Genomic DNA, 22,609 nt, shown 5'->3' with positions numbered 1-22,609 from the left:
ACAATTCACAAGAGGAAGTAACTGTTATTTACTTCCTGTTATTAGAAAATCTTCAGACAACTTTATACAGCTACCATACACTTTTTTCAAAGTTTTCATTTGGAATATCTAAGCATTTTTAAATTACAATTAAAGAGAAAAATAAGAAAAACAACAGGGGATTTAGCTCAGTGGTAGAGCTCTAGCCTAGCAAGCACAAGGCCTGGGGTTCGATCCTCAGCTCAAAAAAAAAAAAAAAAAAAAAAAAAAATCCATAGATTTTTATAGACATGTCTTTCCCAAATACTAAATTGCAAAGGCTAGCCAATGTGGGTTGGGAGAAGCTGTATATCAGGAGCTGTATGATTCATAGCGATCTGGATCATAAAATCTTGACTATTCAATTCCACAGTAATCTTAGTACCAAAAAGTCAGTCACTATATATAGCAAAGGTCTTCAACACAATTGTATAATCTAATATGACACATCAATCTAAGATTAAACAACTCTTAATAATTCAGTTAAAATAGTAATCACATTTGCCTAAATTGTGATAATTTCTAATATATTGAGTATGGATGTATAAAGTATTCATCCATCTTTTCAAGGGTGAATGCATAAGAAAATGCATGGTATATATAAAATTATGAACTAGCAAACAACTTACCTTTTAATTTGGGTTATATTGCTTGCTTTTAGATGAAATCACCATTGTCAATCCAATTGTAAAAACAATTTTGTGCAAAATTTTACTAAAATATCTCAATATGCTAAGTAAGGAGTTACTTGATGAGGCATTAATTTTAATAAGAATTTTTAATTCAAAGTTTTAAAAGAAATCATCAACATAATAAACAACTAAAATGTTGGGTATTTTCTATTTTCTAAACTCATAAAACCTGTCATTTTTACTCATTTTAACAACTTGAAGAATCAACTTTCAGATTCTTTGTAAATTAAGGTTTGCTTATACTTGGTAATTATCTTTAGAATTCTTACATTCAGCTCAAATATAGAAACTGAAAAGGGTTTTATACTTTAGGGCTTCTTCACATACATTCCTCCTGATAAACAAATTACATATTCACAAAAAGAATGAATATAATCTTAAGAACTATGCATACAAATATAAAGTAGACTTCTAAAAACTTAAAATATTATTTGATACATTAAGGTTAGCTCTTTTTGAAGACTACAAAATTTTAAATACTTTAATTTTCCCGTTTTCATGTTAGTTTTCAGTACAGTCCATTCTTTAATCAAGAGTTAAATCTCTAGAAAGTTAACTGTTTATTAAAATTCTCAATGAACAGCAAAGCATGCTAGAAAACTTTCCTTTAGCTCATCCAGCCCTTTAAATAATCAAACAATAAAACAAATATTACAAGAACAAGGCTGACAAAAAATCCTAATGAACCTCTCAGATGAGAAACTAATTGGTACTAAGTACACAATGGCTTACATTTAATCCTGTTAATAACCACACAAAAAGAGAAAGAAAAGACTCCCTTTTCAGCCATCTCTCTGGACCACTGGGCTAAAATAACAGCATGACTAAATCTGACATTGACCCCGTGGCCCTGCTAGGAGTTAAAAGAATTCCTTTGAGCCTTCAGAGCCTGTTCTCAACTGCTCCAGAAGGGGTGGGCTAGTCACACACACTTGTTAACCTTCTTTACAGTAACAGGTCAAATTAGAAATGGTCACATACACTGTAGCATATAGCAATGCTTACTTTACACCTGCTCAAGAAAGAATGCTAAGGTAGTTACAGCTGGCTCATAAAATACTGGATGAAATATAATTGCAACTATGAGAATTTATCCAAGCATTAACACTGTTGAAAATGAAACTTTAAAAACCAAATTCAGAATACATCCAAATTAACAAAAGACTAAAAGACATGCAAGAACAATCACTAAACTATAAAAGATAAATTTCATATATAATTTTTAGATTAATCACATTTTAATCAGCCAATTAAATGAAAATATACTTTGTGAATTCTCATAAGCTTTGATGACAAGAATCTTCAAAGAATTTATAGTACCAAGATACAAACTCGCCTGAAAACAGTTTTTCCTTTTCATCCTGTTCCGAAATATAATTTACCTCCCAACTAAGAAACCAAACAACTCATTTTCATTTCTAACTAGTAATGGAATAATCAAGGACACAATCTGCCATACTTCACAAGGTTTTTTTCTAGTATTAATATTGCTAATTATGCATGTATATCCTCAAAATAATGCCAGGGCTGCAGTCCTATTCCACAAAACGTAATCACTAAGAAAATTTAAAAGCCAACTGCTAGCATCCATCCTGTATGTTTCTCTCAAATTCCTGCAATTAAAAAAAAAAGGCTCCAATTTACAGTAATATTTAAAACTAAAGTTCAAAATTTTCTGAATACTGAAACCCAATAGATATTCATACAACTCTAAGAAATAAATTATATATCACGGCATACCTGAATTATAAGTGGTTTCTAAAGCAAAATATAAAAACTGGTTTTTGTATTTGCCTTTCTATATTCTTAAAGACCTTTTATAATTTTAGATTTTCATATAAATAAGACTTATAAATACAATCACTTATTAGACGGTAGTAATAAGTTTCAAGACATTTTTTGTTAAATTTTTAAAAGTCTACACTGATTTAGAATAAAAACCAGAGGAAAAGTTTTAATACTTATCACTACCAAACCTTGTCAAAATATAGTCAACCCTTTTAATAATTTAAAATAGAGTTTCAGCACTCTCTTAAAACCTATAATGTATATAGTCTTTCCACCTGTCAGATGTGATCACTTAGGGCAGATGTTTTCTTTCCCAATTTTTATTGTTCTCATCTCCAACTTTCTCTCATTTCAGGCAATATCATTTTTCAAGAACATTTACCAACACTCAGCTGGAACACAGAAACACAGTAAGAGGACTTATTTCACAAACAACTCCCATTTAAATTCTAACTCAGAACAGAAACTGAACAGAAATCTCCAAAGCCAATCAGTTTCTAAAACACTCATTAACTAATTAATTTTATCCTCATTAGCTTACCATCACAGTATTTTCTGGCCTAAAATATATATATATATATATATATATAAAATAAAAGTATTTCCAGTATACTTTAATAGTTACTATACATGTTTAGCTACTCAGTTTTAAAAGAACATCCTCCCCACTGCCAAAAGAGAAAAAAAAAAAAAGAAAGAAAGAAAAGAAAAAAAAAGAAATGCCACAAAACAGAATTGCAAATAAAGACTGGAAAAGGCATCAAGCAATCATGACCTTTAAAACAAAGGCTGTGTGACAACCGCCTGGGAGGTGTCAGCAACACTAGGCCCAGTTCCTCTCCTTGGTAGATTTCCAGTCAGGCTCTGCAGTGCTGTGCTCACACACAGTAAGGTCTACACTTGCCATGAAAATGAATTTCTAAAGCTGCACACTTTTATAGTTTTATTACGTTCATATTACAGAATATACCCTGACATGACATACTATTTGAAACTGTTGTATTTTAAAATTACTTGATAGAAATATCAAAGATCAACTAGAAAGTATCTTTTAAAATACTGTTCAGAATTCTGGGACTATTTTACAAACTAATGAAGACTACAAATGTATGATCAAAGAGTAGAAATTCAAACTAATATATATATGACCAAAAGCAGAATTCATAAATCAAAATATTAATGTAAAATCAAAATACTGAATGTGAGAAATGGTAAATATAAAATAGCAAAATAACACATAAAAATGCTGTTTCTTGGTAATCATGGATTCTGTAATTTAAGACACTAAAATTATCAAAATTTAAAAAAATAAAACCATTAGATACAGAAAGGATGGCTATTCCTTCATTATCAGAGGATCCATATTTAGAAAAATTACTAGATATCTAAGTGCCATAATGTATAACCACTTACATTAGAAATTCCAAAATGATAAATTATCACAATGACTCTTCCCTTCCTTCTATTTACCAACATCAGAAAGTTTTTTTAGGCTGTTATTAAAAGCATATCACAGCATTTTTCCTGGGCTAAATCAGAAAATTATTGTAACCTTTAAATGGCAAAGGATCTTTTATTTATCATATGTTAGAGTAATATACAATACTGCATCATGTCATATTCATAAAACTGTAAAACAAATAGTTTTAGTCACATCTATTTTTAAAACCCTTATAAGTGAGAAAAAAATTTGTAGAGCTGTTGGGACTAGATTCTCTTATTTTTCATTTACAACAACAATTATTTGATATTTAAACTGCCACAACACATTTCTCCAAAGACTTAGCATTCGGCAGTATAAAGCTTCATAAAACAAAATTATTCACCTTAGAGTAGAAATAAGCATGTTCTGTATTCTTTAAAATGAAAAATTTATAAAAAGGTCAAGGTAAAATGTATCGCTGATAAACTAAATGCACATCCAAATGTCTATTTATACATGGTGTGGGAGAAATCACATATGTGATTACAACTGACTTTCAAGAGTGTATTTTTAGTATAAAATATTTTTTAAAATTTCATAATAGTACTCCTTACTGACAATTAGTATTTTTACTATTAAAATGGTTCAACAATAAATATTTTCATTCTAATAGTAAAATAAACATGAATAGAAATTTTCAGGATTAATAACTTTCCATCAATTTCATGCATAAAGCTAACACGTATTTTAAGCTTCTCAATAGTTCAGGAATTAAATTGCTATTGTTATTTAGAAAACAAAACCATGAACAAAATGAGTTCTTTGCTAGTCCCCATGGATCTAAGTACCACACAATAATTCTTCCCAATCTGCAAAGCAAAACACAGAAAAGGATGGGCTAAGGAAAAAAGAAATCTTAACGAAGAAACAAGTTTGGGATTTAAAAAAAAAAAAAAAATTCTGTCCTCTTAGCAATCAACAAAATAGGAAGAAAGAAAAAGTAGAAAAGTCACTCAGAATATATGACCAAATAAGCATGGGCACTCTTGCAGAAAACCAAGTCTGCAACCCAAAGCCATGGGAAATTTAAATGAGCAAGCACAATAGGCAGAGAATCTGCAGAGACTGCTGAGGCTGCAGGTACCCACCCTACTGGAGATCTTTTTGAGATTCCTAAACAAACTTTATTGGTTTTTTATAAGAATAACTACCAAGATTCAAAAGATTAAGCTTTCCCTTTCTAGCTAAAATACACACATGCATGTGATATATGTAAAGGAAGAGAAAGGATTCTCATTGCTTAATATTCCTTCAGAAGCTTGTATTCAAACCTATGATCTTCTAGGTTTAAGTAATCAAAGGAATAAAAACACCTAATAAAATAAAGACTCTCTGCTGCCCCTGCTACCTAAGTGTTGGCACGATCCTACAGCAAAGCACAGCTCCTCTGCTCACACAGAACATATTACAGAGTCAGCTTAACCAATGCCAATTGAAAATTAGGTGATTTGTACTTTGACCATTACATTTCTTTTGCTAAACCCAACAATCATGATGATTTTCCAAATATAAACATTTCAAACAGAAAATTTTAAGCACAAATATAGCCAAAAAAACTCATGGTATTAACCCAAAAATTTCACAAGCTAGATATTGTAAAGTTCTTCAAATAGTTGACATCCATGATATCAAGTTTAAATGATTATTAGGCAATACTAAATACTAAAATACTAAAACACAACAATATTTAAGTTACATGTATTCACCACAAAATCTATGTCACATCTAAAGCAAACCAAATGAGCAGAGTAGACAGCAGAATGACCAAAATACTTGCCTATATGGAACCGAAGCAATCATTCAAGTTCTTATTGTAACAAAGAAATTTTACTGAAAATGAAAATTCTCCTTAAATGTATAATGTAGTATTATTTCTAAAAATCACTGACAAAAATTCATTATGCTTAAAGCAGACAATTGAACACATAAAAACAGCTAGTGCAGTGTAAGAACTAACTTTCAGGGTTAGCGGAGTTCCACTATCTCAAAAACCACCTTCCTTCAGCTACATGTATCTGCCATAATCCTGAATTCCTCACTTGATTTTTTTTAAAGTACCTGTATGACTTCAGCAAACTCATTTATCAGCCATTAACTACAAATATGGGGAGTGTTGAAAAGTTCTCTAGAGGTATGACTTTCTACAGTGGATAATTCTGTTACAAGTGTTATACAGTTAAAATCAAAAGCAAATGTGACCCTTCTCACTTCAAGGGACTTGACAATAAAAATACTTTCCTGATAAATAATAGCCCCTGGGCTTCTTCAATGCTATTCTCTCACCTGGGGGTACATGACTAGCTTAAAGCAAAGGATTTAAAGCACAAACTATTTCACCATCATACAGTCTTGCTGTCTTCCTTTAAAATATGTTTGCGAAAGACAGGAATAAAAACAGTGAACTAACTTTCAAAATAGACAAAAGCTGAATTCTAAGGTTAAGAATTTGTTACAGAAATTAAAGTTACACTTTTAGCATAATAAGAGTCACTTAAAATAATTTCTTTCATCCATTCCTTGAATCCAAATGGGTACTACAAAGTAAATTGTATCTCTAGAATTACACCAAAGACACCAGAGATAATGTAACTGGATCAAGACTTAAATGAAAAAGCAAATCGAAGGTATGCCTTTATGTATTCCGTTCAATTTTAAAAGAAATGTGGCCTTATACATGACGGATGCTCAACTAGAATGGTTATCTCTCATTCTGAGCAGAAGAAACAGCAATCAGGCAAGTAACTGAATACATAATACATAAACAAAGATAAGCAATGAAACAGGACATTTTTTAGAATGAGAAACTTCCATCAATGCTTCATTACTAACCACAATGGAAGTATTTAAGAAAGTAATAAATTACTTGAAATTGAACATAAATTTAGCAAAGTCTTAAAAATAAAATCTATAAATAAAGGAACTATCTGAATAGCCTTTATGTTCATGAAAAAAATGATCAAATGTTCAGTATTTGAGAAAGGTTTCATAATCTAAACATTTATCATTCATATGAAATTTATATTCTGACCAAAAATATCATGCCTATCAGTTATACTTAATAACCTTTTACAAATGATCTTTATATACAACAGATTATTTTTATAGCAAGAAGCTATGTGAAAATTACATGTAAACATGGCACCTAAACACATCAGGACTTAAGTTCCTCTGACAAGAATGAAAATGTTGTGCACTTAATTTTATGCTTTTCCATTCCAAAGCAATAAGCAAGCCTATAGATAGAGTAACATTTTAAATGGCAACTGTCACTCATTCAATAAATATATCAAGGGAGTTTTCCACTGAGCAGTTTCTATTGAAAATCATGGCCAGCTACTAAATGTTTTTCAAAAGCAAAATTTAATTCTCTTCCTCAGCACTTAACAATGTATTTTTTTAAAGCAACAATAAATGAGTTTAGACTGAAAGTCATAAACTAACTTTGGAAGAATGCATGCCAAAGTTTCTGGTCTACAACGAAATCACAGTAAAATTAGTGACACACAATATCAACATTCCAAACTGTTATTAAAATCCAACCCAAGCTGCCTCGGATCTTGTGGGTTTCCAATAAGATTTGTGGTCTGCTGAACAATAGCCATAAGAGGCTTTTAAACTTCACCCCATTCACAAATAAAGTTGAATCTAAACATTTTTATTTCTTCTCTTCCTATGACAACTGAATAACACAGCTCAAGCCATTATGCTAATTAGAAATTAAATAAAAAAGATTCCCTTACAACAGTTAAGAGGAAGGTGACATGTACAACTAGAGACACAGCTCAAAGCAGCTTTAGGAACTGTGTAGTTCAGGCTTACAAAAGCTGAACACACTAGGGAGGGAGTCCTCTTTGCTCTTGGTCACTGGAGCTCTAGCATGTGGCTACTTTTTAATTATAAGACAGCTATTAAACTATACATCCATAAAAGTGTGTCAAATGGTAACTCATTTTTATAATCAATTAGGCCTTAGGAAGTCGTAAGAACTGTAATTACTGAAATTAAGTAGATGAATGAAAAAAAGGAGAAAAATACTACCCTAAAGATCTTAAGAACTACTGAAAGTAAAGCTTAATTTATTAATGATTCCAAACTAAACAATTTGGTTCCTTTCCTATTAAGAAAGATGACAACCTATAAAAAGCCAAAATTACATTTTTTTAAATGTTCTATTTTCAAAAGCTCTGCATAAAGGGGCTAGAGAGATGACTAATTGGCTAAAAGGACTCAAGTTCATTTCCCAGCACTCACACGGTAATCTAAGAACTCCAGTTCCAAGATCTGATGCCTTGCTCTGCTCTGGTCTCTGAAAGCACCAGGCACATGCATGGTGGCCAGACATACATGCAGGCAAAACACCCATACATACAAAATAAATAATAAATAATTAAAATCTTAAAGACCTGTGTAAGATATTCCTTAAGTAGCTGGTCATGTTCTTTAACAACTTATAGAACCAGATCCAACTGAATTTATAGTACATACTCCAACTAATCTGTCCTCCAGAAAACCAAATAGAATATCCAAAGACATGGGAGAAATAGAAACAAGAAACAGGCAGAAACAAAGAAAAATCATGACCAAGAAATCTTCCACAGCATTTTGTACATATTCAGAATATAAATGTCTGTTCTTATTTCAAATGAGATAGCTATGTGAAAAGACATAAAATATTAAATATTCCATCATATCTAGCCACATATAAATAGTAATAGCACCATATACACATGTTTCTTTCTTGCATCTTACTTGAACTTTTCAACTGAGTCTTGTACTTTGCCAACAAAGTAATGCTTTTTGCTTGCTTTTTCATTTTGTTTTGTTGATTTATTGTTTCTTTTGAGGCAGGGTCTCTCTATGGGCCATGGTTGGGGCCTAGAACTTACTATATAGATTGAATTTACAGCAATCCTCCTGCTTCTGTCTCCTGAGTGCTGGGATTAAAGGTGTGCATCACCACGCCCAGCCTATGCACTGTTTCATGAGACAAGGTTTCAGTATGTGGCCCAATCTGGTCTTAAACTTGAAATCCTGCCTCCACTTTCACACACTGGTACAGGCATGAGCCACACCCACACCAGCTAGCAAGCTTGTTTATTTGCACACACCACTCCCCCTCCCCTCCCTGAGTGTGAATGTGCAGGTGCACATGAGTGATATGTAAGTGTATGTGTGCACATGCATGAAGGCCAGATCAACCTTAGGTGTTGTTCTTTAGGAATTGTCTGTCCTGTTTTTCTGAGACAAGGTCTCTTGTAGGGATCTGGTGCTTGTCAATTATGGTAAGCTGTCTAGCCAGCAAGCCCCAGGGTTCTGCCTGTCTTTGCCTCCCCAGTGCTGGAATTACAAGTACACACAATCATACCAGGCCTTTACTCAGGTGCTGGGGAACAAAATTATATCCTCATGCTTGCACTGCAAGTGCCCAGAAGGACTCAAGTTCATTTCCCAGCACTCACACGGCGGTTTACCACCCTCCAAAGTACTTCAAGGACTTTTTCATTTTTTAAACTTTTTTGGATTTAGTTTATATGTATGAGTATTTTGCCTGTGTGTGTGTGTGTGTGTGTGTGTGTGTGTGTGTGTGTGTGTGTGTATTCACGCGCATGCGTGCATCATATGCATGCCTGGTGCCCACAGAAGTCAGGTGAGGGCTTTGAATTCCCTGGAACTTGAGCTACAGATGGCTGTAAACCGACATGGAAATTCTGAGGACACAACTTGGGCAAGAGCAACAAGTGCTCTGAACTACCAAGCCATCTCCACAGCACCTGGGAAGCTTCTGAATAAAGTATATTATATTCATCTAGCATGATTATGTGTGGTGCTGAGACATCTCTTGTACTTGTAGAAATGTATTTTAATACAACATCAGTGAGTTTTCTATATTATCAAGCATTTTAAGGCTTCTAAAAGCAGGGACTACATGACAGCTCTTGAATCCCAATACCTTAATATATGGCTTGCAGAGTAGTTTTGGGGGTTTGTTTGTTTGTTTGTTTTGTTCTGTTTTGTTTTAAGATTGAAGACTGCCTCATAAGCTAATAGATTATAAAATGCCACCAAATTAAATAAAATGTATTTAAAGAAAAGAAAGTACCATACTAGAGACAAAAAACAAAAAACAAAATAAACAAAAACAAAAGAAAACTTTTTTTTTGTTGTTTTTTGGGTTTTTTTGTTTGTTTGTTTTTTAAGTCATAAGTAGTCAACTGTAGACTCTGACATCTAGTAATGAGAAACTATAACCATTACTTCATTGAGTAAACTTTAAACTGACAGCTGGAGGGTGAAGATATCAGTTAGGCAAGGCAGAGACTAATCCAAGAAGAAAAGTGTGTACGTAAAGGCCCAAATCAAATCAAATAATTGAAGTGTCTGGAAAACTAAACCAAGGAGGATATGAAGGTGGGAGAGGAACGCTCAGGAGCTAAGCAGCAGTGAGGCTGGTGGTGGACATGACTGAGGTACATTGGACACATGTATGAAATGATCAAGGAATATATAAAAAGGCAAAAGAAAAACTGAAATTTAAATAGGTACCCATTCTACGCAACTCTTTTCAGTTACAAGCCTTGGTTGAGAGCCTAGAAAGTCCTAGGAACTCAGCAAGGGCTCTGCATGAGTTCACCTTCTGAAATTACACCTAACCTTACGAGGACAGTTTGGAGGGGAAGTGAAATCTGACACAGAAATAGTCAAAATGTGTATTGCCCTATGTCTCCAAAGTCATAAATGGACCTCAGTTTCAAAATCCACAGTTTCACATTAACTGAGCCATGACTTCATTTCAACTTCAAATAACTATGAAAAGGAAAAACACTAAAAGCAAAGACAGAAATACACTTAAGCTCACTCAGGACTTCCTTCTGTATCCACTACATGAGCCAAACTGGACATGCTAAGAATTAACAAAGAACTTCTAGACCATCACAGTCACAAACCAGAAACTAATATGGTTTCAAACTTAATGCCATGTTCTTCATTCTTCAAAGGGCGTTTTCTAAATCCTGAACCTATTTAATTTTTGTTAAATCAGTGGCCTTCAAAATTATGAAATGAGAAAGAGGAATTTACATCAAGAATGGGACTAAAGCATGCTTCTTCAGCTGTAATTACACTATTATTCATTGTTTAAAATTCATTTTAATAGTGTAACAAGTTTACTAATATTCATTGACTATTTGAAGTTATTCTTTACCTATACTCAGAAAACACTGTGTGTCTAATTATCAGCACAAGAGATACAAAAATAGTTTATAGTCCTATAGATGAGAAACATCTTTGCATGGCGATAGAAACTCAGTTCTAGTATATACTTTTAAAGAAAAAAGGTAGTAGAGTGTCTTGTGTGTCCTAATTATTGTTTTTATTTTAACATAAGCACAAAGCATTTTTTTTTCTTAACCTGTACCCATAAGGGCAAGAGCAGGAACAGAATGGAGACTTAAAAGATAGGCTTATCTGAATAGGTTTTTAATTTGGAAACTAAGAAATATTTATAAAATTATAAGACAAAGTTAAATTTTAAAAAGTTAATCTTAACCAGCACAATCCCTAGCTACACTTTAAATATTTATCCTTATACCAACAAATAAATGTAGTTCTTACTCCTCATCAAGGAAATGTCTCTGCAACAGACAGAGACCATTACAGAAAACCACAACAATGAAAATGCAGAGTTATGGAACCCAGTCCCAATGGATACATCTACAACATTAACTCCTGCACCTAGAGCTTTCCGGATCTTTGGAAAGGGAGGCAGAAAGAGTATAAGAGCCAGAGGATTAGGGAATTTACTGTGAGATTGTGTCTCCTAGAAATGTCAGAAGCTACACTCACTCATCAAATCTCACCAACAAGACTGCCTAAACAAGGAAAACAACAGACATGATTAAGTGTGTATGTGTATGTGGGGGGGGGGGGGTAAAGATGAGGACTCAACCTTAACAAAGATCTCCAGGCAACTAAGGAATGCTAAGACTGGGAGAAACAGTCTTCTACAGGGAAGAACACACCACTTGGTTGTGCAGTGTCACCCTGAAATCATACGTACAAGTAACATTATATGGACTAAGCAGGCTGTATTTATATATATGTATTATATATACCAATATACACATACACATATATAACAGCAATTAAGGAAAAAGAAGGCATGAATTTGAAAGAGAGCAAGTGGTAGGTAACATGGGAGGGTTTGAGGAAAGGAAAGGGAGGGGAGAAATAATGTAATTTTATTATAACCTAAAAAACACACTTTTATAACATATAAAATAAACATATCAAAAGCAAAATGAAACAGATGAACCTATGTATCAATGTAATACGGTAAGTAGAGGGACAACAAGTCACAGGAAATAGGAAAGACAATAAGATATAGTAAATAAAACAAAACAGATAAATTCTAGAGGGAAAGCAATCTAATTAGTGTAACTACATTACAAAGAACTAAAAGAGAAAGCAGAGAAGATAAAGGGTAACCTATAAATTAAAAGACACTTAAATCAGCAACAAATTGCAACATATGTATCAGATATGATTAAAATTAACTCTAAGGAAAAAAAAAACTTCAGAGATAGTCTGAAATCTGCCTGAGTATTTGACAATAAACATTTATTGGCATGTTGTTTGGGTGTGATAATGATTATTTTTTTAAAATAATTTTTACCTTTCAGAAAGTCTTACAGAGTGAAATATACTGTATATATGAATGAAATGACATCTATGTTCTGCTTCAAAATAATGGCAGAAGCAGATTTATGCTTTATATAATGGAGTTATTGGTAAGAAAAGATCAGTTTGAAGTTCTAAGATCTATGGCAATTATGAATCATTGTTAAAGCTGGTTTACAGGACACTGGAATCCATTACAACATTCTATCCATTAGAAAAACCTACAAGGAAGAATTAACCATTATTCCTACAGTTAAATGTCTTTTTTCTAAGAAAATAACCTTGAAGCACTTATTGTTTCTATTATTTAGTTGTCTTATGCAAACAATACTTGACATTCACTACACCAATGAAAACATGCTTATTTCTTTTCGTACATCTTTCTCCCAATAGCAGACATGCTTTTCTAACACAGTAGTCTTCCTATGTCCATAGTTTGGTCTCCATAGTGAGCCATGGTCATCTACAATCTAAAAAAATATGAAATGGAAAATTACAAGAATAATTCAATTTCAAACTATATGCCATTCTTAACAACGTGGCCATATCTTACAGAATCCTGCTCTACTGGCTTGTAAGAATCATCCCTTTGTCCAGCTTATCTGTGTTGCATGTTTCCTGCCTCACAGTCATTCAGCGGCCCTCTCGGTTCTCAGATCAGGTATCACAACATCACAAAACTTGTGTTACGTGTCCCTAATTTTAACAGCAGCCCCAAAGTTTATGAACAGTGATGCTGGTAACTGGAACATGCCGAAGAGAACACTTTATAAAAGCCTTCCTTTGGACAAAAATATACTAAGTTCTTAATTAAAGAAAAAAATGTGTATTAAGATTGCTAAAAATCTATGGCAACTATGAATCCTCTGTGATATCTAGAGGGAAAATACAAAATATATTCATTCATATAGTCTTCTACTCTTATATACTAGTTTAAATTCACTAGGTCTATTTGTTTATAAAACACAAATTTTCAACATCTATTATTAGAATTTTCAGAGACTTAACTCCAATGGCTGAGACTTCTACAAAATTACTCAGCTTATTATATTTGTCTCTTAAATAAAACAATTTGTCTCTCTAGTTTAAAATAAGTGCATTTCGTTGGGGATTTAGCTCAGTGGTTAGAGCGCTTGCCTAGCAAGCGCAAGGCCCTGGGTTCAATCCTCAGCTCAAAAAAATAAGTGCATTTCCAAGCCAATCTGTATTTTAATTATTCCTTTTTTCCTTAGGGTTCTCAGATTCTACAGTTAGTTCTATTAGCACAACTTTCCTTTCCGTGCCCTAGCACTTACACAGTGTTGTTGTTGTTGTTGTTGTTGTTATTGTTGCTTAGTTTTTCGAGACAGGGTTTCTCTGTGTAGTTTTGGTACCTGTCCTAGATCTCACTCTGTAGACCAGGCTGGCCTCGAACTCAAGAGATCTGCCTGCCTCTGCCTCCTGAGTGCTGGGATTAAAGGCGTGCACCACCACTGCCCAGCAAGTTCGTATTTTAATTTTGACTGAACACTGCTTCTAAGCAATCTTTTTATTCTTAACTGATGTGTTAACTTAATGAATTCCAGTCTCTGAGCGCCAACTCCTAGAGTGTTACACAATTAATTACAGCTTGGGTACCGAGTCACACAGTAGTATATAAAGACTACCTCCCATGTGTATTAACCAATGTACAGTGTTGTGATTAGTGAAACACAAAGTCTTGTAAGAGAATATTAGCAGCTTTTTACTAATACATATTTTCTCAATTACCAGATACTAAAAATATATAGTCCTAGTGGGATCTATCAACTGCTTGAAAGGGATGACATATTCCAAATATCAAGACCTACTACTAGAGAGTATCCCCACAGCACTCACTGTTTCCATTTCTCTTCCCAATTCACTTGGACTTTCCCAGGAAAATCATATACAAGCTTATACTGTCCCTCCTTCTTCAATCCATGAGTGTGTATCTTTCTTCTCTACCTCTATAAATAATAGAAGATTTAGCAGTTAACTTTGAATAACATAACAGCCAATCTCATCTTACCTCCCTGATCTAGCAAACAGGTTTAGTCTCTAAAAGTTTCTTCCCTTCTGCCTAAAAAACATTATTTCTCTCTTATTCAAACAGAACTTCCCTTGATTCTTTGTTTAACTACTACCCCTTCTTTTTATTATTCTTGCTGTCAAATTCTGAGGCTCATCAAACTACTGGCCACCTGTCTTCTAAGTAAGATCCTATGGAATCAGCCATGCCCACATCATATATTTGAGGCTGGCTTCAAACTGGCTATATTGCCATGGCTGACCTTGTACTCCTGGCCTTCCTGCTTCCACTCCCCAATACTGGAACTACAGGTGTACATCACCACAGCTGGTTTATATGGTATTGGAGACCAAACCCAAGCCCTGACATGTTAGACGTGCACTCTGACAAATGAGCTATATCCTCAGCCCTATTTCTTTTAGTACTATACAAAATCAACTTTCCAACAGAAGGTTGAACAGTTAAGAAATTTTATAGCCTGGAAGCCTATATGTTGCCTACCTGATTCCTTAAAAAAGGAAAAAAAGTTTGCCGCTTCTTGGGGATCCAAGCATGATCTATATTAAATGTCATCATCTTTTCAGAAAACAGTAGGGAAGAAGTAAAGGTCTTGAAACACCAGCCAAGTACCCTGAGTCACAGACGTCTCAAGAATACTAATATGCAGGGCAGATTAAAAGAAGATCATTTAGGAATCGACTCTAAGAGACTTGCCATAGACACAAAGGGAGGGAAATGAAGGGAACTTATACCCACTGATACCAGATAACTATATGTGACAGAGGGAGCAAAACTTAACACCAAACTTTCACCTTCAAGAATGTAGTGCTTGAAATTTGCATTTTCTTCTACAATCAATCAACTGTCCTACCTCCTGTCTTACTGGATCTGGAGTTCCTGAAATACTAATCCCAGTACTAGGCATTCTAGGAGCTTATTATCTGGCTAACTCCTGGATAAGCAAACCACATAAGAGGCAATTCCGACAGAGCTGGCCAAGTAAGAGCACAAAGCCAAACAGATGGAGTACTCACCTATTTCAACAGAGAAAAGAACTAAGATTTCAGTCCAGAATGACTCAAGCCAAACGTGAAGAAATGCTATGAATGTGTTTACAGTTGAAGTAGTTTCCTTGATACTCTAATATATTCTTTATCATGTTCAGACAAAGCACCACTAGAGTAGCCTCTGGTAAGAGAGTATCATGAGAAACAAGACCAAGAAGTGAGAAATGAAATGGATCAGACCCTATTGGTCTACAGCTAGGAAGAGCAGTCTTCCTTTAAGAAAGATGGTAGTAACTTTTCAAAACAGCCAATACAATACTAACCTTCAGCACCAGGGTTTTCACATCCCACAAGGTTGAGAAGGATGTCATGGTCTTTATCATCTTCCTCACATCCCAGTAGCATCCAGCTTTCCACATTTTCATTCTCTGAAATGGTACTTTCTTCCTCCTCGTTTGAACTGACCTCTATAATCATGACCTCTCGGATCACACTTGATCTCTCTTCAGGTTCAGGCTTCTCATTATCCCTCTTGCGTTTCTTAGCCAATTTATTAGAATGAGGAGAAGCAGGAGTTTGGCTCTTTTCTTGTGCTTGGACTTTAATATTTTTTCTTTTACATCTATAAATACTATCTTCATCAGATAATGTGATGACCTCTGACGTATCTGACAGCTGGATGACTTCACTATCTGAAAGAACGATTAAGTTCTTCTGGTTTGTTTGGACACTAGCTGTTTCAGAATTCTCACAGTTCTTTTCCTCACACCCTTCTTCCTTGTTGGCATTATGGACATTCTGGGCATAATGAACTTGGCTGTAGAGCTGAAATTCCACCTCACTATCAACACTCAGTTCACTAGATGAATCTTCACGATACAGATCATCTTCATATGCTTCTACAGTCTCATAGCCACCAAACATTATGGAAAGTCAGTCGCTTTAATGCTGTAAGAGAAAAAAATCATACCAGAATGTATTTTAGAAGCTAAGATATTATTTAGTTAGTACCTATCACCCCAGAGCTGACTTTGAAGACCACCACCTTTTCCCATCAAAAATTTTTTTCCCTAAGAATACCTCTTTTCCATGAATTTATAAATTTACAAATCTTGTTGTCATCCTCTAGAACAGTGGTTGTCAACCTTCCTAATGCTGCACCCCTCATGTTGTGACAACCCTCAAGCATTCCATTACTTTGTTGCTCTTTCATGATTGTAAATATCTGATATGCAGGATATCTGATGTGACCCTTGTAAAAGGGTCTTTCTACCCCCAAAGGAGTCACAATTCACAGGTTAAGAACCTCACTGTACTTGAATGATACTCAGACCTTTCAAATAAGAATTACTATCAACAAACTGATCTACATCAATGCAAATATCCTAAAGGCATACTGGAAAAGAAAAGTTTGAGATCCACAGCTCAACAGTGAACATTTGTTCTCTAAAATGTTAAGACTCCTAAAAAGCATCTCTCCCTATTCCATTCACCTTGGAATAACTTTTTTATTCTTCTCTTTTTCTTTTCTTTCTTTTTTTTTTTTTTAAAAAAGTGTCTTGTTATACAGAAACAAGGCTAACCTTGAACTTAAAGTGATCCTTCTACCTCAACCATCTGAGTGCTGAAATTAAAGTGTGCCAAGTTGCCTAGCTCTATTAACTTTTTCTTTTTTTTTTTTTTTGAGACAGGGTTTCTCTGTGTAGCCTTGGCTGTCCTGGAACTCACTCTGTAGACCAGGCTGGCCTCAAACTCAAGAGATCCGCCTGCCTCTGTCTCCTGAGTGCTGAGATTAAAGACTTATGCTACCTTGGGACTTTTTTTTAAAGAAAAAAGAGAAGTTTATTTATCATGCTGTAAAGAGAACACCAGGCATGTCGGTAACAGAGGAGTCACTGGCCTTCACTCCCTCCCCTTTCACTCAGTGTCACTTCTTTTCAGGTACACCTTCTCACGAGTACTACTACAAGTCTTACTAAAATTCACAACACGAAGCCCTTTTCACATTTACTATGAGTGTATTTATTCTCAAATAAGAATCAAATGGGAGTGTAGCTCAGCAGTAAATTGCAAGCTTAGTATGTGAAATAACCCTGGGTTTGATCCCCAATATTGAAAGTACTATTATTACTAATAATAATATCAATCCTATGGACTTTACATCTTTAGCCAGAAGAATGCATAAAAAAACTTTGATAAGCCGGGCGGTGGTGGCGCACGCCTGTAATCCCAGCACTCGGGAGGCAGAGCCACGCAGATCTCTGTGAGTTCAAGGCCAGCCTGTGCTACCAAGTGAGTTCCAGGAAAAAGGCGCAAAGCTACACAGAGAAACCCTGTCTCGAAGAAACAAAAACAAAAAACAAAACAAAACAAAAAAAAACTTTGATAATATATTCCTGTATTGGTTGTAAAAATGCATTTGAAACACAAATTTTCTAAATACCTAAAATTGAGACAAAAAAAAAAAATAGCTTTGGGAATAAATGTCTAAAAACATTTTCTGCCGTGTATATATAAAATCCTGTGCATCTTCCACCTCAGCTTTAACAGTACTTCCCACCATAAGGAATTAAGTGCTTATTGAAGAGGCTCCCATAGAACTTTATAAAACATTCACCTTTCTAAGTATTTATTCAATGTAAATGTCCTAAAAGTACAAATCACAAATCCCAGGAGGACGGGACCTTGTACACTTTGTTAAACAATAGATCACAATGGCCAAGCAGAGCAGCTAGTATTTGGAGATGTTTATAAATGTTTAAAAACATGAATTCTATCATTAAGCCCTTGTTCTTTAGGCTCAAAAAAAGTCTAACACATACCAAGAACATAGAAATTATGACAGGATAATTTCTCAGTTGTCTTTAATTACTCCAAAGCATTCACCAACAATCTACACAGTAAAATGGATGGTGGTGGCGCACGCCTTTAATCCCACCACTTCGGAGGCAGAGGCAGGCAGATCTCTGAGTTTGAGGCCACATGGTCTACATTGTAAGTTCTAGGACAGCCAGGACTGTTACACAGAGAAACTCTGCCTGGGGGGAAAACATCTACACAGTAGATGTTTCAATTACCAATGGAATGCTGATCAAAATAACAGCTCTGGGGAAAGTCAACCACACTTGTCTAAGAACCAGGAGCACCCTAAAAGAAAGTAACACTGCCAGCTTATTCTTCCTTCCACCTTTAGCTTCAAAGATGCAATTAAGAGAGCGGTTGTTTTTATAGATTTGAATCTCTGCCAGAACATCAAAGTGTTATGTCTTCTTTGCTAAGAGAACCAGCAGACCCCAAGAATCTAAGAGGCAAAAATGCACTACACTCAAGCTAGTTTGGGTGTTATTTTCCAGAAATAAAGGACTCCTTTTGTTGTAATTCCAGCACTTATGAAAGCAACAGGATACAGAATTCAAGGTCATTCTCAGCTACAAAGCAAAGTTGAAGGTCAGTTTGAGCTGTGAGACCCTATTTGGAAAAGCCAAAAGAGAACAAAACGGAATTAATACTTTTTTTTCTAAAGGATACAGTATACTGTTCACTCCTTGTACTGTCTTTCAGATTGCTATGCTGTTATTGTCACACAAGTTGAATGTGGCTGTCTGAATAATAATGCTTATGCCATTTATCGGTTTATATTGAAATGTTAGCCTCAGAGGAATTCAAATGAAAGATGAATTCTTTCCCTTTTTATTTAATAGGTAAATTAATTCTAAAAGAAGTCAAAGGAATTATGCTTCCTTCAAAATCCTCAGTGGATCCATCCTGAGGATCCAGTGTGGACTTAAGATAAAACCTAATTCCAGGGCAGCACAGAAAAAAATTAAAGAGCTAAATTACAGAGTTACAAATTTGTAGTACTCTTGGAGCCATCCCAAAGGAAAAGGATTAAGAATGGAGCCATAGGCACACCTGTGAACGTACGCCAAAAATAAACTACAGAGCCATAATAAAAACGGACTTATCTCTTCCCACGAAACGTAGAAAAATGAATTTAACAATTTAGCCCCTATGGCTGTTAAGAGGATTTTGTACCTTCTGTACTTGAAAATTGTGTTCTGGCATACATGCTCTCTTCTATTTATGTAGCTCATATATGCCAGGGTGAAGGTTTGCCTTGTGCTGTTTTGGTTTGTTACAACTTTAATTATAATCAACCCACTTAATTTTTTAAAAATACTCAGAGATGAGTGCAATGTATATATGCATATGTACACACACATACCTTGACTCAAAAGCTTTCTTAGCTTTTGGTCACTATGATTCCTAAAGCATACTTAACTAGGTACCATGACATGTTTATGACAAACATTTAAATCTAGAAGGTCCCTGTTGGATTATTTCACATAGTCCCCTTTATATTCTTATGAAGAAATAGATCCTAGGACATAATGAGACCTACCCAAGGTTAGACAGTTAGTTAAGAACACAGCTAGAATGATTCACATGTTCCTAATTCTAAGCCAAACATCACTAAGATTTTTAAAATACAAATTTTAAAATAATAAATTCAAATAAATATTGCTATATGTGTACTGGTTTTAATACCTAAATTTATCTGACACATCCATTTACTTCCCACAGGAATAAAATGTGAAACAAAGCATTTTTAATTAGGAGAAGTAGACATTTAAACTTACAAATTTACTATCTAAGAACCTCCTAAACTGGCACTCGAAATAGTTATCAAAGCCCTGTGCGGTGGTGCACAGGGACAGCAAAGCAATCCCAGCATTTGGGAGACGAGGTGGAAAGATCGGGAGTTCAAGGCTGGTCTTGGCTACTTAGTAAATTCCAAGTCAGCTTGGGCTACTCGAGAGCCTGTCTCAACCCCTCTGCACCCCATCCCCCAAAAATAAATAAACAAAAGTCTTTATCAAAACACTGACTACAGAAGACTGATCATATTTTAAAATCTAAGATATCAAAAGTGGGAATGAAGCGTATCTAAAGAAATGACATCCAACTACTCACTGTAATAAACAGGGGGGTAGATTCAGTCACTGGATTTCTCTAAGTTAGACAAAGGTTAAGTTTGCAGAATTTACTAAGACGTTAAAGCCAATATTTCTCCTTAGAAGTTTATTTATTGGTCATTCTGGACAGTTTGCTCTTAATTTCCTCCCAAAGCATTTCCAGCTTTGCTTTCTTCTGAATGCCATGGGTCATCCCAGGTAGATTTAAATCCAGAATTTGGTTTTATTCACTTTGTGGTGCTGGGGATTGTATCCAGGGTCATGGGTATGCTAAGCCTGTGCTCTACCAGAAGCTTGGTACCTGCTCCACAGCTGGATTTTTAAATCCAGTTATCAGTGGATAAACTGATTAATACATAGTTTATTCTCAGCTTAGGTTTATGACTTACAAGACTCTTAGTGTGTTACTGGCAATGACAATAGGAACAAAATCAACTACAAGAAATAAAATTTCGGCCCGTTTTTCAAATGCTACTTCCACTTCCAATCAAATGAGGGAAAGAATCCAAATCCTTCACATCAAAGAACATCAAAGTCTCCGTAGGAAAAAAGTGTGCTAAATTGACTTAGGTTAACTTCCAGCTACTCTTGGGATCCTATCTGGAAACAATGCCTTTCCTTATTAGCTGCTGTTCTTTTCCCATGCACTGCTAACCCTGTAGCTATCATACAATTTTCACTTCCAGTTTTTCCTCAGTTCATTCCCAACCCTCTGATTGCCTTGAATGACAATACTAAACTGTCCCCAAAACATAACAGTCTTAAATATACACGGTTCAAATGTTCAAAACGAAGTCAAGAGCTAGGAACCTAGTCATTACATTTTAAGGACAGTTTTATACGTGGGGAAAACAGGCTCAGAGAAAATGAGCTCAAAAGGCTCTGAAGTTTTCCTTCATTCAACCCTGAAATCCCGGTAAACTCTGGCCTAAAGGCATTTTGAGCGTCAGCAGCTAATCGGTGCCGGCTAGAACTCAGGCCTGCCAACTCCCCACCACGCTTTTCCCACTGTAAAGGTAGCTCTTGCCTAAAGTTGACTACAACTGTCTGCTGTTAGGGTGTGAAGGGGGGAAAGGTTCTCTTAGGAAAGTCACTCTGGGTCTACTGGTTTTATAGAGGGGATGGAGCACAGTTCCCGGATGCTCTGTGATCCACTCCCGCAGTGGCTACATGACAGCACAAGCTTAAAGTGGCCCCGGACTGGACGCACGCTTCAGCGCCAGGCTCCCCCTCGGCGAAAGGGGCCTCCACGCTTACGGACTGGCCCGCTTCCCCAGGACGGGGGGACCACGGGAAGCGGCGGGCCAGAGCAGACAGAAAAGAAGTGCCCGTCGAGGCCATCGCCGCCCAGCCTTTCCCAAGCCCGGGTGTCGTCAGCTCGGGGAGCCGCGTGGGGCAGCGCGGAGCCGAGAGGCCATTAGCTGCCCAGCGCTGCGCCACGAAGGACGGGGAGACGACGGCCAGACAGGGGCACACATTAGTTCCACAGCCCCGCGGGCCAGGCGGAGGGGGGGGGCAGGGGTCCCCGGTCGCGGACCGCTCGGGGTCCGTCACACACATACTCACTGCCGCGGCTGCGACCAGGAAGCACCAACCAGGAACCGAAACACGTAGAGGAACGGGGAGGGGCGAGGACAAATGAGGTAAGGAAGCCGCGTCCGCGCGGACTCCAGAGATGAGGAGGCACTTCCGGGGAAAACACAGCTCTTGGGAGCTGTCCTTCCGCCCAACCCGCGAGTCCTCCGAGCGCATGCGTAGCAACTATTAACCCTTTGTTTTCTCCGCCTAGAGACTTTAAGTTGGGTTCTGTTCCTTTTTCCTCGTGCTTTCTTTCGAAAAATATCTCGGATGAAAAAAATTATGGTACGTATTTTATCTTATTGAATTAAGCAAAAGAGAAGATACTTTCAGGGCAAAAGTGTGAACTCACTTTCTCAGGG

General features: G+C 35.8%; 1 protein-coding gene across 2 annotated transcripts in view; it reads right to left on the bottom strand.

Moving 5' to 3' along the window:
• Nucleotides 1-22,345, bottom strand: part of Zcchc7 (zinc finger CCHC-type containing 7) — a 185,821-nt gene extending 163,476 nt beyond the window's left edge. Inside the window, exons 1-2 of one of the 2 annotated variants that reach the window (XM_036179296.1) lie at nucleotides 22,232-22,345; nucleotides 16,017-16,641 (exon numbers count right to left, since the gene is read on the bottom strand). In XM_036179296.1, coding sequence (XP_036035189.1) covers nucleotides 16,017-16,617 — 601 coding nt within the window. In that variant the 5' untranslated portion in view covers nucleotides 16,618-16,641; nucleotides 22,232-22,345. The remainder of the gene's footprint in view (nucleotides 1-16,016; nucleotides 16,642-22,231) is intronic. The other variant, XM_036179295.1, reaches the window with a different exon arrangement.
• Between the last annotated feature and the right edge of the window lie 264 nt (nucleotides 22,346-22,609).

Source organism: Onychomys torridus, chromosome 2 (assembly GCF_903995425.1).
Source record: "Onychomys torridus chromosome 2, mOncTor1.1, whole genome shotgun sequence".
NCBI lineage: Eukaryota > Metazoa > Chordata > Mammalia > Rodentia > Cricetidae > Onychomys > Onychomys torridus.
The sequence above is the reverse complement of the archived record's forward strand: the minus strand, read 5'-3'. Positions and strand labels throughout refer to the sequence as shown.